Source organism: Salvia hispanica, chromosome 3 (genome assembly GCF_023119035.1).
Source record: "Salvia hispanica cultivar TCC Black 2014 chromosome 3, UniMelb_Shisp_WGS_1.0, whole genome shotgun sequence".
NCBI lineage: Eukaryota > Viridiplantae > Streptophyta > Magnoliopsida > Lamiales > Lamiaceae > Salvia > Salvia hispanica.
In genome coordinates, this window is record NC_062967.1 from 33,716,705 (window position 1) to 33,732,632 (window position 15,928).

Below are 15,928 nucleotides of genomic sequence, written 5' to 3' on the forward strand. Positions count from 1 at the left end.
AGTGAAAAGTGCTGGTTTAAGTCACTCAAATACTTGAAGTCCCTTATGTTGGACTCATGCATGGTAACAACAAATGACATTAACAAGCTTCAGTCGATTGATCTCCCTAAGCTAGTGAAGTTACCAAAAATAGAATGTGTTATTTTCATGGTACAGTCCAAAATGAAAAAAGTCCATATTTTTATGGGACAAAGAAATTAATATATGCATAAATATAGTTTATGTTCTTAAATAGGTATAATTAGTAACCAAATTATAGTAAAAAAATCATATCCCTTCTAAAATTTATACTCTAATTCTTCTCTTTAATTATTTCCTATATAAATTTATTGTCTTACCCTTCCCTTAATTATTTCCTATAGAAGAGAAGTCTCTCATTATTCCTTAGATGTTATTCCCAAGTTTTGTGAAATTAACCTAAATTTTAAAAATCTAATGCTATTTTAATTGTGAAGAGAGAAAAATTTTCACTTTAAATATATTGTTATAAAATGATTGTGCATACTATTGTAACAATTTGGCGTAGAATAATGTCCAAAAAGGGAAACAAAATCATGTTTTTATGAAACAGAAAAGAAAACATAAGTGTTTCTTCGATTCACTGCACAAATTAGTTTAAAAAATTACTGTTCACATATGCTTACATTAAAAATCACACACATATCAACATATGAATAAACAGACAAATGTATTTCATCACTGGGTGAAGCAGCTAAACCAAGCAGAAATTTATCTTGAACAAGAGAGATGGCTAACAACAAAATGAATTTGTCTACTAGTCTAGAATACCAATAGTACATCAAAAAGCCTTTCATCTTACATCATACTTATGTTTTACCCAAAATGTGGCAAATTAGATTGGCATGTATGAGCCAAAGGTGTGAGTTACTTACATAACCAGCTCCTAAGAAGAAGAAGATGAATGCGTTATGGAGTGCCAGAATACTAATGTACAGTTATGTTAACCTCAATGTCATTCTCCACCAAACCCCAAGACAAAGTTATACGGTGAGAGTTGAAAATGCAACGTTGCCTACTGCGATTTGTAACATGTCTAATTTCTGGATATCACCTTTGTGCTTGATCTTGGGACGATCCCCCGACTAAAGGAGTGGTTGGTACGCTGCTTGTAGACCCATTTTCAGCCGGTGGTGGCACACCCCATTTACCTTCGGATTCAAGTGGTTCAAAAACATGAACTGAACCGTCTGAGAGACCCAACGCAAACTGATTTGGCTCGTGTGGATGTGCAGCAATCACAAGAGGGTGCACATTTGAACTGCTGGAGAATATAAGACAAGGTTTAGGTAACTAAGAAATAAATAGAACTTTTATAACCTCTTTTGCACATATGTACATCTGAATATACGGTAGATCCACTACAATTAGGTTCACAGTCGCAACTGGGGTCTATTTAATCCCAAATTAGGATCTAATTAGGGTGGATGCACATGAGTCTGACTCGTTATAAAATGGGACAGGACCAGTTATGAACTTCACAATATCAATATTCAGATGAGAGACTAGTTTGCGATGCAACTATGGCTCCTTGGGAAACATGAGGAAAACAAAGCCCAAAGGCAATCGGTTATGAGAAACACTTGCCTGACACTTGAGGGAAGATAAGAGGAAGGATTAATGCGGCATCTCAAACGAAGGTGCCCAGCAGTGAATATGCACACCGTTCCATCAAGAAAACTTGCATATACCAGCTGGCTATCACAGGAAAACGTCGCATGTGATATCGAGGCAGCAGATTCTCGTGGTGTCCACTGACCACGGAAAAGACGCAAAGTGTTAGAGATCTGCACTAAGAAACTCTTGGTTTTTATAAAAAACAAACTGTGCAGCTAACTACCTGTTTCATGCATGTTAATTTCGTTGTTTCAAATATGGCGAGCTGAGTCTCATGTACAACCAGAAAATGAATCTGGTCCTGATGAAACTGTACACGTGTTTCTGACTGTGCTGTCAGTGACCTCTCAGGAGGTAGTTGCAAAAATCTCGATTTCTGCTTTTCCCATCCATCAGAACTCCACACACAAATCTAGACAAGAACAGCCAAATATATATGACAATCAGGAATGGCTCATCATAAAGTAAGCAAATCAACATTAGTACGACACACATTCTCAGGTTTAAGAACTTCACAATACTAAGCTACCAAAAGATTCTTCAATTCACTTTGTCTCAATAGAAGAAAAGAGAAAATGAGATATATGAGAAAGAGTCTTATCAACTTCAATTTTCAAACTGTTACAAAAAATACTTAATAGGATAAGAGTGCTGTTTCAGCAGTTGGAGAAACTTTTTATCATCGTATGCAGCAATATTCTTGGACACTCAGCAGCAAATAAACAGAAAAGTTCTTTACCTGAGCATCGGCTCCTGATGAAACTAGGACATTTAAAACATTTGAGAAGGCAAGTCCTGTAATTCTTTTAGAGTGACCTTTAAGCTTGCTTTTGACCTGCACAAGAAATCAAATCAATAAAATACTTAATTCCTAGCCTCTGACGCAATAATTGTTTTCAATAAAGAAACCCCAACTTCTTAAATACCTCATCTACTCGGACATTATATATCTGAATCGTAGAATCATCCATCCCGATCGCAATTATATTGTTATCCTGAGGATGAAATGCTAAAAATGTTGCTGCAGGTGGTGGAGGCATGAAGGTTGTCATTGTCTGCAATATTCATGATTTAGAGAAATGAATATAAGCTCATAATAAACACAAGGATACAAAATTCATTATTTCATTACATCATTACCTTGAAAGTCATCATATTGAACAAAGATATCTTTCCTCCAGATGCTGACATTACATAAGAATCATTCTTTGATAAAGCAAAGCAAGAAACGGCTTCATCAGGGTTTGTGTCGGCCGCATCATTGGTCATCAAAATGCCACTTGATGGTTGCCATAATTGTGGTGAAATAGTGGCAGTTGCCTACATCATTAACATTTTAATCTCAGGTGACAGATACTTGAAATTTTAGGGTTAAGAAGATAATAATCCTTTCTTACTTTTCCACTCGAATTACGGTCACTCCGCTGCCATTTCCAGAGTAAATGGATTGCATTTGAAGCCAATGCCAGTATGGCACCACCAGAATTTGTATATATTAACCTAGATATCTGTTAGAGCAATACAAAGAAGAACCTTGTTAGTGACCAAGTGCCAACATGTCTGCACAATCAACATGAAAATGACATGATTTTAGTAGGCATAATTAGACGGGATAAGTTCTAAACAAGAGGAGATCTGTTAAGAACCGTGTTCTCAACGATAACGCACGCTGTCGATCGTTCTGGTTAACAGTTTGGCTCTGGTAGAATAAATCAGACAGGCTAAAGCTAAACAATACTCAAACAACTTGAGAATGCAAGAACAATCGTTATATCTTCATACATCAATATAACTAATAATCAGTGATAACGACTACTGGTTGACCAAGTATACCAAGATACAAGGAAAATAAAATAAAATGGTAAGGACTATATCAGAAAAGAAAGTTTATGGATTGCAAGTGCGCTGTGGGAAAGAATTATGGTGGAAAATAAATGATTGTGTTATACACTTATACCAAGCTTTTTATAGCGCCAGGAACTTCTATATGAACATATTCTTATGCTTGATGCAAAACACTGTTTTACAATTCGAAAGAAACATAAAATCTCCTGGCAACTGCTGATCATAAAAAATGATATCTAACAAGTATATGCCCGGTAAGATGTAAAACAAAAAGAGGATACACCTTTGTTACTCTTAAGTTCTCTGGGAGCTTCAGGGCTCGGCACTGAGATGGTTCATTAATTTCACTGAGCTTCCAAATCTTTGATTTGTCATTCGTTTCTTCTGTTATTCTAGGTTTCACATCTCCAAGATTTCTTGTATCCCCATTCTACAATATCAAATAGTGTTGTAAGCATAGAAAGACTAAAGAATGTACTAAATTTAGTACATAATAGGAAACAGGTAACAAAGATTTATCGTTCAAAGCAGTAGAGGGTAAGTAGCAGCAGAAATTTAGAAAAGGATACCAACCATAGTGGAGAGGCCAGCAACTGAGCCCACCCTGTCCGTTAGTCCAGCACTAGTAGCCGCCGCAGAAGATATTGGATTGACAGTGGGCTGTTAACAACATGAAACCATTAATATAATATGGATTCAGAAAGATATTGCAAGTAAATGTAATTACCTTTGCAGCTTCAGAAGCCCTTGAGGCATCAAAAGCAAGGCTTTCATAATTACGTAGTAATCGAAGACCCTCTGGATTTGCTAAAATTTTGATTCCATTTTCGTTAGCAGAAACAGCCAACAAGGTCCCATCTGTATTGAACCGGATGCGTGGACTTGCCTTTTAATTTGTTGAAAGCAAAATAATATCTCAGTGAACAGTCACACTTCTAAGCTGTCGACTCAAAAAACAAAATAACTTATAAGCTATCCATAATGTTAATAAGATACTCACAAGAAGACCTCCATCAGCATCACTACTAGTCAAAAGTTGAGTATTGTCCATATCCCAGAATTTGACAGAAAAGTCGTCACCAGCTGCCAAAAATCTATTTTTAGTAGTATCAAACTGCACGACCCCCAATGATCGTTTTCGGAAACCTTGATATGTTATTTTCACAGCTCCTTCACTTTCATTCCATTCAACAATGTGCGACTCTCCATCTTTACTGGTCCCACAAGAGAAAAGCCTGAACAAGAAAATTTCCAACTTAATATAACTGGTATAAATCGATATTGCACTTTGAACCAGAATACTTTACCTTGAACCATCAGCACTGTAGGCCATGGTTGTACACCAACGACCAGGAGCATCATAGTCTACTCGAGATCCCAAATTGTCATATAACCACGCCTTAATCTTTCCATCTAATGCTGTAGAAAAGATAAACTGCAAAATAATGGCAGATATATTGTAAGCAACTTCATAAAAAGAAACATATACATTGAACTATTTTAACATCTTATTGTCCATAGCTGTTGATTACATGATTAGATTACAAAAGAGAGAAAAAATATTCTGATTTGAATATTATTAATCATGAACTCAGATTATTAACAAATGATGTAATTGCTATGATAGCTTATTCACCTGAATATTCTCCTTGTGGTGAGGACACACTGAATATACAGGGGCCTCGTGACCTTCAAAAGTGTATTGTTTGGCACCAGTTTTGGCATCCCAAACCTAATAATCACGAATTACCACAAAACAATTCACTACATGAATATAAAAGCTTAGCAGCAAAACTAAAGGTTACCATGTTAAACTACCTTGATTAGCTTGTCATCTCCACAGGTTATCACAGAAAGCTGCTTATTGGGATGTGAGAATGCAATATCATTTACTCCGCCAACATGAGCATCAATCTAAAACACCAGTAGTCAGAGTAATATAAAATAATCTTAGCACTGATCAATGAGGTTTGGTGGCTAACTCACCTCCAACTGCTGGCGCACATCATCATTCCCATGATATGAATAAATCTGTACCAAGTGTCTTGAATATGCAACTCCTGTTGGAAGAAAGATGAAGAGAGATAAATATCAAATCACACAATCAGTGATATCGCATTAAACTATTTGAGGCTTAAAAGCAACATTACCAAACAAAGACCCATCTGGGCTCCAAATCACGCGATTCACTGAGACGGCAGGATCTTTCACCAGACCAGCCTGGATTTAGTAGAAACTTATGTTCCGGGATAATGATACTCAAGATGATTGATAGTTAACTAACTTCACTAAAGAAAAATGTGGTACCTGTAAAGGCATTGTACAAGCAGTCAGATCCCACACTTTGAAGTTTCTTTGAACTAGCCTCTCTCTCGAACCAACCTCCCACAGCCCAATATCTCCCACATTAGTTCCAACTGAGTTTTCAAATAGAAAAACAATGTAGCACATCAAATTGGCAAAATCTTTACATGAAGATTGCATTGAGAAAACAAAGAAAATATCTAGTTGCAAAACCAACCTAGAAGTAGAGTCTTTTGGATAGGATGAAAATCCATGCTCATAGGAGATGATCCTTGGTTCAAAGTACGTGCAACTGTCTTGGGCAGGTCATCTTGTGCATTGAAAGCCTGGGTATGTGCATGCCCAGGGAATGACACAGGAAGATTCACCTGCATACCATAAAACGCAGATTAGATGATGAACACAATAACCTTAAAGTAGGGATATCAAGACTGTTATCTTTAACATATCCAACCACCTCATCATTTCCCAAAGGTCTGATTCTTTTACTAGGATGTTCAGAATCACCAAGAAAATCAACAGAGGAATTTGTTGGCGGAGTCCTAGGATGTTTAAGGGAAGCTGCACAAGGCAACAAAAAAACAGAACCACTTTAGAAATAAACTCAACCTGGTTGAGTATTAAAGCGAAGCAGTTATGTTTAGAACACAACTCAAGTAAGAATTAATGCTTTCAGAACTAGGACATTCCAACGTGCATATGCATCAAGTAACACTGAAGTGGTGAACATACTATGGTATTCACATTTAAGGGAAAAGTATCAACATTCATACTGCGCAACATAAACTATACAGCATTTGTGGATGTAACTCAACGAAAAACAATCCAATTTCATCACAAGCTTGTTTCATTATTGTAGAAGAAATCAAATTGCTCATAACAGTTCTTTTCCATAAGGAATGAGCTAACTACTGCAGAATAATGGTCCAATGTCATACATATCAAGGAAAAAATGGAGTACCAAATGAAAATCCAATGAGAGGAGAGTAAACAATCTCTCATTCAGTTTTAGAACTTACATGATGCTACAATGTGATTTTGAAAATGCTCATATATAAAGAAATTCAAACCTGGAATAGGCGGGCCACCAAGACCTATAGGTCCACCAGAGACAGGCGGATGAGCTGCAGTAGGTGGATTAGACATCCAACCTGCGAGGGGTGTTGGAACTTGGGCTGGAGTAGTTTGGAAGGGCTGGCCAGACCAATAACAGGACAGTAAGCGAAAAAAGATGATGCCAGGAAAATGCCAAAACTAGATATCAACATTTATAAACCAACCAAATGTGAACCCAACGGAGGAAAGCCACCCGGTTTTGGAACTGCTCCTCCGAGCAGTGGATTGTTTACTGGAGAGGGTGCGCGTGCACCATTTGGTTGTCCACATGAGTGATCAACAAAAAGTGTTTTAATATCTGGATTCGGCCTTGGAGTTTTACAAAGTTGGTGCTGCCAATTTAAGCTGCAGAAAAATATGCCATCAATTTTTGTCTATGCAATTGCTGTAATGAGCTGGTACGAGAATAGAATTGAATGGGGGGAAAAGCATTGGTGTCTTTTTTCCTAAGCAACAGGGTATACCTAATAACTAGTAGTCCGTATTTCACAAGGAATATTAATACCGAATAAACCCCTGAGAGTTGATCACTATAGAAGTCTTGCTGTAATCATTTTAAACACAATAGTTCTCTTGAACTCCAACAGTACAGGTAGAGCCAAAGCCAATACTATGCCTCAAAGTGGAGCTTACCTTTGATTGATTAGTGTTCGCAGTCTTGAGTTCTTAAGGTTCGGAAACTGTAATTTATCACGAAACAATGGATTTGCCTCAATAAGCTTCTTCAGCTCAACAAGCATAATGGCTCGTGCAGATTTTGTATCTCCATACTTTGATAGCTGTTCATTCTCCCTAAGAAACAAAAAGCTCAGTGTGATAAGGTATCATTATCTAACCTAAGAAGGTGATCAATAAATAGCAATTGCTTGAATACCTGAAATTTTCTAATGTCAACAGCTGAGTTATCTCTTTGAAAAGCTCTTCATTAAATGATGCAAATACTTTTAGATCTTTTACGAGGATCTCAACAGCCTTGGACCGATCGTGCCTATATATAACACAATAAAACCCAATTTAAATTAGCAAATCAAACTATTCTTGAAATTCAGACTCTCAACAAGCAAAAATACAGTCTCACGTATCCAATGCTTCAAGGTACTTCTGCTTCCTAATCTCAAAAAAGATCTTCATTGAATAGCGATTGTCGTCTACTTTAGTGAAACCAGAGAGGTATTTTTCAACGTCCGCCCAGTTCCCATTGTGAACTTCATCTTCAAAATATTTCATGTTAAAGAAGAACCCAGATTCTTGCTCAAGCCTACAATTAGAAAGGCCACATTAACAAAAACAGATACTAATTATAACCCAATCACGAGAAAACACAAAAATATCAATTCACACACACAGAGAGCACTTGCAATAGTAATGAATTAACCTACTTGTGAACGGTCTCTTTGAACTTTTCTTCATCTAGGAACTGTAAGATCAAGAACACCAGTTCTCTACTGAGAGAAGACATTCAACCAACTCCCCTTCAAATCCGGGGGGATAATTCGAGAGTAAACTATAGTAGCAGATCTGTAAAACCCACAATAAATGATTAATCTTTAAAAAAAAAGCAAGAGAAAAACAATAAATTGAAGGGACTACCACTAGCCATGTTTAATTGTTTCCATTTAATACTCCACTAAGATAAGACTAGTGTTAAAGTAAAGTGCTTAAACACAAGGAAAAAAACGTGGAGAAATGAAATTCAACACAAACCTAGATCCTTAAACTGATCTCAACAAAACAGAGATGGAGAATTTTATGAGAAGGGGGGGCAAAGCGAGCACCGACAATTGAATAAAACCTGAGGCGAAAAATTTAGGAATTCGAAGCTAATTTAAGAAATCAGAGAAATGAAAGCAGCTTGAAATGGAAGAAAAGGGGAAGCAGAAGAGAAAAGTCAAGAGAAATTATGCGTTGGTGAGCAAAAGCAGAGCTTAGAGAAAAAACATCAAAATAAGAGTTGTATTGAAAGCGATATTCCAGAATAAATATGCATACAATGCCCGCGTGTGCGTGAATTTTAGTAATTATATGCTCAGAGAGAGAGGAAGGGTTTACTTCTGAAATCGATCGATGGAGAGACAGCCGAGGAGCTTGACGACAAAATGGGGCTTGATTTTAGATATGGAGATGAGAGATTGTGTATAAAGCTACATACACACATGGGGGGTTTCCATTCTCTCTCTAGAGCAAAAAAGATTTGAAGAAAATAAGTCATTTTATAGGAGGAATGGGGAGACTCAGTGGAGATGATAAGCTATTCAGATTATCATTTCGGAAACAGCGATAAGTTCAATAGATTATCAGCACGGGAATATATTGATTATCATATGTGTACAGCCAACAAGGGCCCCAGTGAGCCGGCTACGTTCTTGTCCGTGTTAAACGGCTTCGAATCTTTTAGCCGACCGCTAGTCCTCGGCTCCTCTTCTGCTTTAGCTACCCCTATAAAATTATTCATACAGCTGCATTATTAAAAGACAAAATACGTACACCCTAATTTCAATACTTGCATCGATTTAAAGTTTTCCCATTTTGTAATAAAATTATCAATCTAAGTGTAATTATCACTTTTACTTTGTATTATTAAAGATGCCACGTTACTTAAGAATTTTTTTTTCTCACATTAATATAAATATATTATTCCCCCGTCTCCGATTAAGAATCACATTTTAACCGGACACGAGTTTTAAAAAATATAAAGAAAAATTTGTTGAAAAAATTAGTGGAATGTGGGACATAATTTTTTATATTAGTTTTATAATAAAATATGAGCGTATTGTGTTAGTGGAATGTGAGACCTACTTACTATTTATGGTAAAAATGAAGTGTGAGTCTTAATTGGAGACAGACTGAAATGGAAAAGTGTGACTCTTAATTGGGGACGGAAGGAGTAATATTAAGTCGTGAGATTATTAGTATGATGGTTGGCTATGACTAATTATCTCATGAACTATTAACTACTTTGAGGGGGTTTGGCTATGACTATTTTTAGTAGGAGGGGGGTTGGTTATGACTTAATCCAAGTCATGGATTTCAATCTTATGAACCAAACATAGATACAAATTTAATAATGAGATATAATTCTGCAAACTGAACATCCGCGAATTATACTACTCCCTTCGTCCCGCTTTAGCAGTCCCATTAACTTTTCTGCCATCTTTTTGTAAAAATGATAAAAAATAGTTTAAGTCGAGAAATGGTAAAGTAAGAGAGACAATAATATAGAGAATAGTCTTATCTACATTATTGTCTCTTTTACTTTACTATTTCTGGATTTTAACTATTTTTTATCATTTTTACAAAAAGAGGGCAGAAAAGTCAATTGGACTGCTAAAGCGGGACGGAGGGAGTATAAAGTATAATACGAAATTGGTAAAATGAGATAAATGTTGAGAAAAAACAGCATTGTTAATAAAAAAAATTGGATTATTTTCTATAAATTACCAAAATTAGAATGTAGCTAATATTTATGGATGACTTAAATCAAAATATAAGGAGCTAAATCAAAAAAATAAGAGTATGAAAGATAAATGTAGCTAATATTTACGAAAAGTATGAAAGATAAAGAGGTAGTAAAGTAATTGATAGAATAAAATAAGAGTGATTGAATGTTTTTTTTGATAAAAAATAAAATGTCTTAACTTAATTAGAACATTTAAAAAAAGAATAATACTGGCCTCGTCCCACGATAATCGTCACTCTTTTTCATTTTGGTTCGTCCACAATAATTGTTATACCTCATTTTTACCATAAATGGTAAACAGGTCTCACATTCCACTAATCACTTCACTCACATTTTATTATAAAACCAATATAGAAAAGTGGGTTTTACATTCCACTAACTTTTCCAACCAACTTTTATTTACATTTTTTAAAACTCGTACCCATAATAAAAGTGACAATTATTATAGGACGGGAGGAGTATTACTTAACTTAATTGGAAAAGAGGAAGTAATTCATGTCTCAACTTAGTTAGCAAGCACAATTTCATAGGATGGGGATCCTCTATCGTGCATTTCAGCACAACCACCTCTGCTGCTCTACACAAAGAAATAAAATAAATAAAGAAATTAAATAAAATATATTAAATAAAAATATATTATTTTAATAGTTTATATGGAGCAGCAGAGGCTCCCCAATTTCATAATACAGATAGTAATGACTAAATGAGTTGGTGATTCGCTCTCTATTAGCAATCACGTCATCTAATTCTAACATTAGAGGTTGTCAGCTGTTAAAATTCTAATATGAGAAGCTAGGATCATCACCAGGCCGATGTGGGATAAGATATTAGAATTTTAACACGCCCCCTCACGTGTGGGCCGGAATGACACATCGGACTTCCATCACGTGGGTAGGCAAGAGAAGAGATAAAGAGATAAACCATCATCGACTTGGGCCCTGCTCTGATACCATATTAGAAATGAGTCACTCACCCCTTAAAAGGCCTCATAAGGGAGAGGGTTATCCACACTTATATAGAGAAGCTAGGATCATCACCAAGCCGATGTGGGACAAGATATTAGAGCATCCGCAACGCTGCCTCGTTGCGGACTCGATCTCGTCTCGACGAGACGAGACGAGACGGCATCGAGACAGGCGTTGCGGCTCCGTCTCGTCTCGACGAGACGAGATGTCTCGACGCCCGACGCGCGTCGGCGAGGCAAGTCTCGAGGTCGCGAGACACGCGCCCGGCGCCACGTGGCGCGCGCGGGCTGGGCGTGACGCCCACTCGCCGACCCGCGAGTGGGCGTCGGATTTATGACGTCATAATTCAATTTTTTTAAAAAAAAATCAGATTTTCAAAAAAAAAAAATTAAAATAAAAAACGGTAATATTACCGTTGAACGGTAATATTTTAATTTTTAATTTTTTTTTTTTTATATATTCTATATATACTCTTCTCCATTCTCCATATTACACACAAACACACATTTATCCTCTCATCTCTCTTTCTTTCCTCTCCAATCACTTCTATAAAATCATTCCTTTATTTTTTCTTACTCCCAAATTTAATCAATTATGGATCCATTTGAGCAAATGCGTCGAATAATGGAAGAATCGCTAGAAGCAGATCGACGTAGGGAGGAGGAAGCCGCCGCGCCTCCCCAGGCAACGCCGGACATACATCCACCCAAATAGCAGGAGGAAGCCGCCGCAAGGTTGGAACGTGATTACTTCAGTCCGAACCCGGTGTGGGGAGATATCTACTTCCGTCGCCGTTTCCGTATGTCACGCCCGCTCTTTTTGCATATCGCGAATACATTGACGGGACGGGAAGAGTTCTTTGAGAGAAGGGTTCGACGCTATTTGTTGGCCGTCCTAGCCACACGACGCTCCAGAAATGTACTTGCGGCGATCCGTCAATGCTTGCTACTGGACAAACGGCGGATGCGTTCGACGAATACTTGCACGTCGGAGAATCCACTAGGCGACTTTGTTTGTATTTTTTTTATTTGAGTTTAAGTGTGCAATTTGTAATTTCTAGTTTTTTAATTATGTCTTTTTTATTTTTTTATGTATTTTAAATTGTAATTTTATTTTATTTATAATGAAGTGTGTTTTTTATTAATTGAATTTGTTGGAATTAAAAATAAAAAATGAAATTGAATGAATAGTTAAGAGATGGTTAAGAGATGGTTAAGAGATGGAGGGTTGCAGGTGCTGTCTCTTAGTTAAGAGATGAGCTGAAAAGTATAGTGGGGCCCATAAATAGTGAAGAGATGAGACGGTTAAGAGACGGATAAGAGATAGCGTTGCGGATGGCCTTAGAATTTTAACATCAGCCGTCGGATTTATTAGGGTTTGGCAGTGGGGTCGCATGGGATTGAGCTAATCTGACGGCTTAATTATCCTTTGAAAGAGAGTTTAAACGTTTCGATTTGAGGAAATGAGATCTCTTAATATCTCATGCGATATTAAAACCATTTCCTGAACTTGCATCTCAACTCAAGATTAGGCCAGATTTTCGCAAAAATTACCATGCACTGCCACTGCCAATTTATTGGTAAGCGATAAATGAGAAATTGAGTTAAATAGAGATTAATTGGTGTTGAGTTGGATACACTTTTGCCAAACCTGATTCAAAGGCTATTATCAATTGATTTGATTATTCTAACTAAGTGGGAGAGGTGGTTGGTGTTTTGGGTTATTTAATAATTTATGTCTCCAACTATAAACTATTTATTTATATTGTTTTTGGATCCTGTCTTAAAAAAATTACATTCTTAGTCCCTCTTTTAATAATTTGATTTGTATTATTGTGCAAGTTAGGAGATGTATGAGGCTGTGGCGGATCCAAGGGACGGGAGGGCGAGATTCGCTATCATGGACCCAGACGTGAACTTTTCATTGCCACCCTCTCCGATAGCTTCCAGTGTCTCCCCTCCCCCCTCCCCCCTCCGTTAGCTTCTGATAAATTTTATTCCATTCCTCCCAATTAGGATCCGATAAGGCAAGGAATATGATTATGTGGTATATAAGCGTATGGTACTGTTATCTATACTAAAGATCTGTTTTATAGAAAAGAGAGGAGTTTGATATAAAAGAATTATCTAGGTTACATAGTTACTCCTATTTGGTAGCTTAATTAAATTTGTTAATTTAATAAAGTACACAAGTTGGTGAAGATGGAGTTATTAATTTCAAACCCTAATTATGCCTCTCATCCTCTAATTCTATGAATCCTAACAAAATACTCTTGAATAACAAATTGACTAGACAATTCTCTTTCTTCTTTCTTTAGGGGAACACTAACTATCCTATATTAAAGTCTGGCTTATAAAGCAGTTGATAAAAAGCAAGAGAATTTGCTTCCACTTTAATTCAAACTTTTAAAATATGTGTACATATACTAAACTTGAACAATGGTTTTATGAATTCAATATAAGCTTATAGTGTGACACATGGAGGCCAAGCTTTTCCATGTAGGTGGGTATCTGATTCCTAAATGTTACAAGCTACATATAGACACAAACATAATATATTTAATACACATATCATCAAAAAATAATTTGTATTTGATACATTCAACTTTTATAAAGTGAAAGAGGTGAAACCTTTTTCAACATGAAGCTCTATATACTACTAATATATTCGTAACGCAATTGACGATGATGTTTATATCTTTCCAGCCCATAAAGAGGGTCTGGACAAACTAATTATGTTAAATCACATTGACTTTTACAAACTGCCAAAATTTCACCAGCGACCATATATGATGAAGTTTAATGGAAAAATAGCCACTCTAGTAAAAGTATATCGTCCATCAAAATTTTCAATCCATTTTTCTCTCTTGAAAAACTAGTAAAAGTATCACATCAGTCTCCTTATGATTTACTCCTACTTACTCCTATTACTTATTGGGTCATTGGTTCGGTCAATTGTCCCATTTTTTAATTAGATAATTGAGATTATAAGTACCACGTCATTGGTTCGATCAATTGTATCCATGTTTTCTAGGTATATAGAATATTTACATTAGTATCTAATTCATTGATCTTGTATTTAAAAATTTCTACTAATACTTTAAAGTTTATTGTCTAATATATGCATTTTATTGTTCAACCGTCTGATTTTTTGTGTAGAGTTCGGTTACGAAAAAAGTAAAGTTTAACTTGCTTAATGCATATTTGTGCTCACTCTTATTCATGTTTCTATTTGAAAAATAGTAATGCTAGAGTTCATGAACAATATCAAACGAGAAAAACACATATATATCCTTCTAATCATTAAGATATCTTCGAGATTTCAAGCTTAAAGAGATGGAGTAAATCTCAATCATCGTATGAATAATATTATTGGAAAATGTTTGTATTAGTAATTTCAAAGGCTTAGAGCCTTAGCTGCTATTAGTATATTTTTCTTATATTATACTCCATCCGTCCGCGAATAGGAGTCTCTTTTTCCATTTTAGTCTGTCCGCGAATAAGAATCCCGGTTCACTTTTACCATAAATGGTAATATGATCCCATCTTCTATTAACTCATTTCACTCATATTTCATTTAAAACTAATATATAGAAATGAGACTCCTATTTAACTAATATTTTTTCATCCACCTTTTTTTAACATTTTTAAAAACCTCATGTCAGCAAAAAATTGGGACTTCTAATAACAGATAGAGAGAGTAGTTATCATATTATTATGTTACCATAACCATAATATGATCATGATAAAAAAGACAATAAACTAAAAGAGAAAATAATACCAGGAGTTATAAATGGCAGTCATAACATATTATATTAATTATTTAGTGGACATAATAAGTCGAAATCAAATGATATGAGAGGATAATAGAATTTTGGTCAATTTTGCCTGCTTAATAGATGCAGTTGCGTCCGCACATATGGATGTGAGAGAGAAAGATGAGATCGTGGGGCGAGTTATCGTTTAAGAGATGAGATCGTGGGGCGAGTTATCGTTGAGAGAGAAAGAGAGATTGCGCGCGATGATTTAATGAGGAGCCAAATAAAAAAGTTGTCAGTGTCAGAGTTAGCGCTTTCGATTATTGAAACTAAAGAAATGAAAAGCGAGGGATTTGGGGAAAGTGGCATTTCGATTACGCCATTAATGCATCGAGTGGTCCCCACAATTCCCATTCACCCAACAATCAACACCCGCTTCTGCGTCACGTGCTATTCTTTTTAATTTTCTCTTTTTTTTTATACTCTATTGTCCATTAAAATTAGACGCATTTTTTTTTAATTTTGGTTATTCACTACTAAAAATATACTATGTTCCATTAGAAATGAAACGTTTTCCTTTTTATCTGTCCCATTAAAAATAAAACATTTTTAAAAATGGAAACAATACTTTCTTTATTTTTTCTTCTCTCTTACTTTACCCTCTCTTTATTAACTCACAAAACAACACTATATAAAATCCGGTGCCAAAAAACAAATATTGCATATTTAATGGGACGGAGGGAGTATTTATTTTATTTAATAAGTGGACGTCACATACTCCAATCACACCATTGACTAATTACATTCATATTCAACTATTAAATTAATATTAAAAATGAGAGTTGTATT

At 35.8% G+C, this 15,928-nt stretch overlaps 1 protein-coding gene across 2 annotated transcripts; it reads right to left on the reverse strand.

Annotated features, from left to right (window-relative positions):
• Window positions 1-671: 671 nt before the first annotated feature.
• On the reverse strand, window positions 672-8,811 carry LOC125214019 (protein TOPLESS-like). 2 transcript variants are annotated; one of them, XM_048114854.1, is made up of 26 exons: window positions 8,605-8,811; window positions 8,280-8,418; window positions 7,979-8,158; window positions 7,775-7,888; window positions 7,534-7,692; window positions 7,065-7,245; window positions 6,855-6,978; window positions 6,242-6,345; window positions 6,002-6,152; window positions 5,788-5,897; window positions 5,631-5,700; window positions 5,467-5,540; window positions 5,299-5,394; window positions 5,117-5,212; window positions 4,788-4,915; window positions 4,481-4,715; window positions 4,208-4,366; window positions 4,054-4,140; window positions 3,764-3,910; window positions 3,033-3,143; window positions 2,776-2,955; window positions 2,562-2,690; window positions 2,375-2,470; window positions 1,859-2,047; window positions 1,606-1,772; window positions 672-1,279 (listed from the first exon to the last, which is right to left on the reverse strand). In XM_048114854.1, exons 2-26 carry the CDS (start codon window positions 8,357-8,359, stop codon window positions 1,069-1,071), a joined length of 3,378 nt encoding a protein of 1,125 aa, XP_047970811.1. In that variant the 5' UTR covers window positions 8,360-8,418; window positions 8,605-8,811; the 3' UTR covers window positions 672-1,068. The 2 variants fall into 2 exon arrangements, with proteins under 2 accessions (XP_047970811.1, XP_047970810.1); XM_048114853.1 differs by having other exon boundaries at window positions 672-1,282.
• Window positions 8,812-15,928: the final 7,117 nt, after the last annotated feature.

Coding starts and splice junctions, on each gene's coding strand:
- LOC125214019 (XM_048114853.1), bottom strand. CDS start 8,359: ATGTCTTCTCTCAGTAGAGAACTGGTGTTCTTGATCTTACAGTTCCTA. Junction 6,979..7,064: donor CTCCGTTGGGTTCACATTTG/GTTGGTTTATAA, acceptor TGGTCTGGCCAG/CCCTTCCAAACTACTCCAGC. Junction 2,048..2,374: donor CATCAGGAGCCGATGCTCAG/GTAAAGAACTTT, acceptor GTTCTTGTCTAG/ATTTGTGTGTGGAGTTCTGA.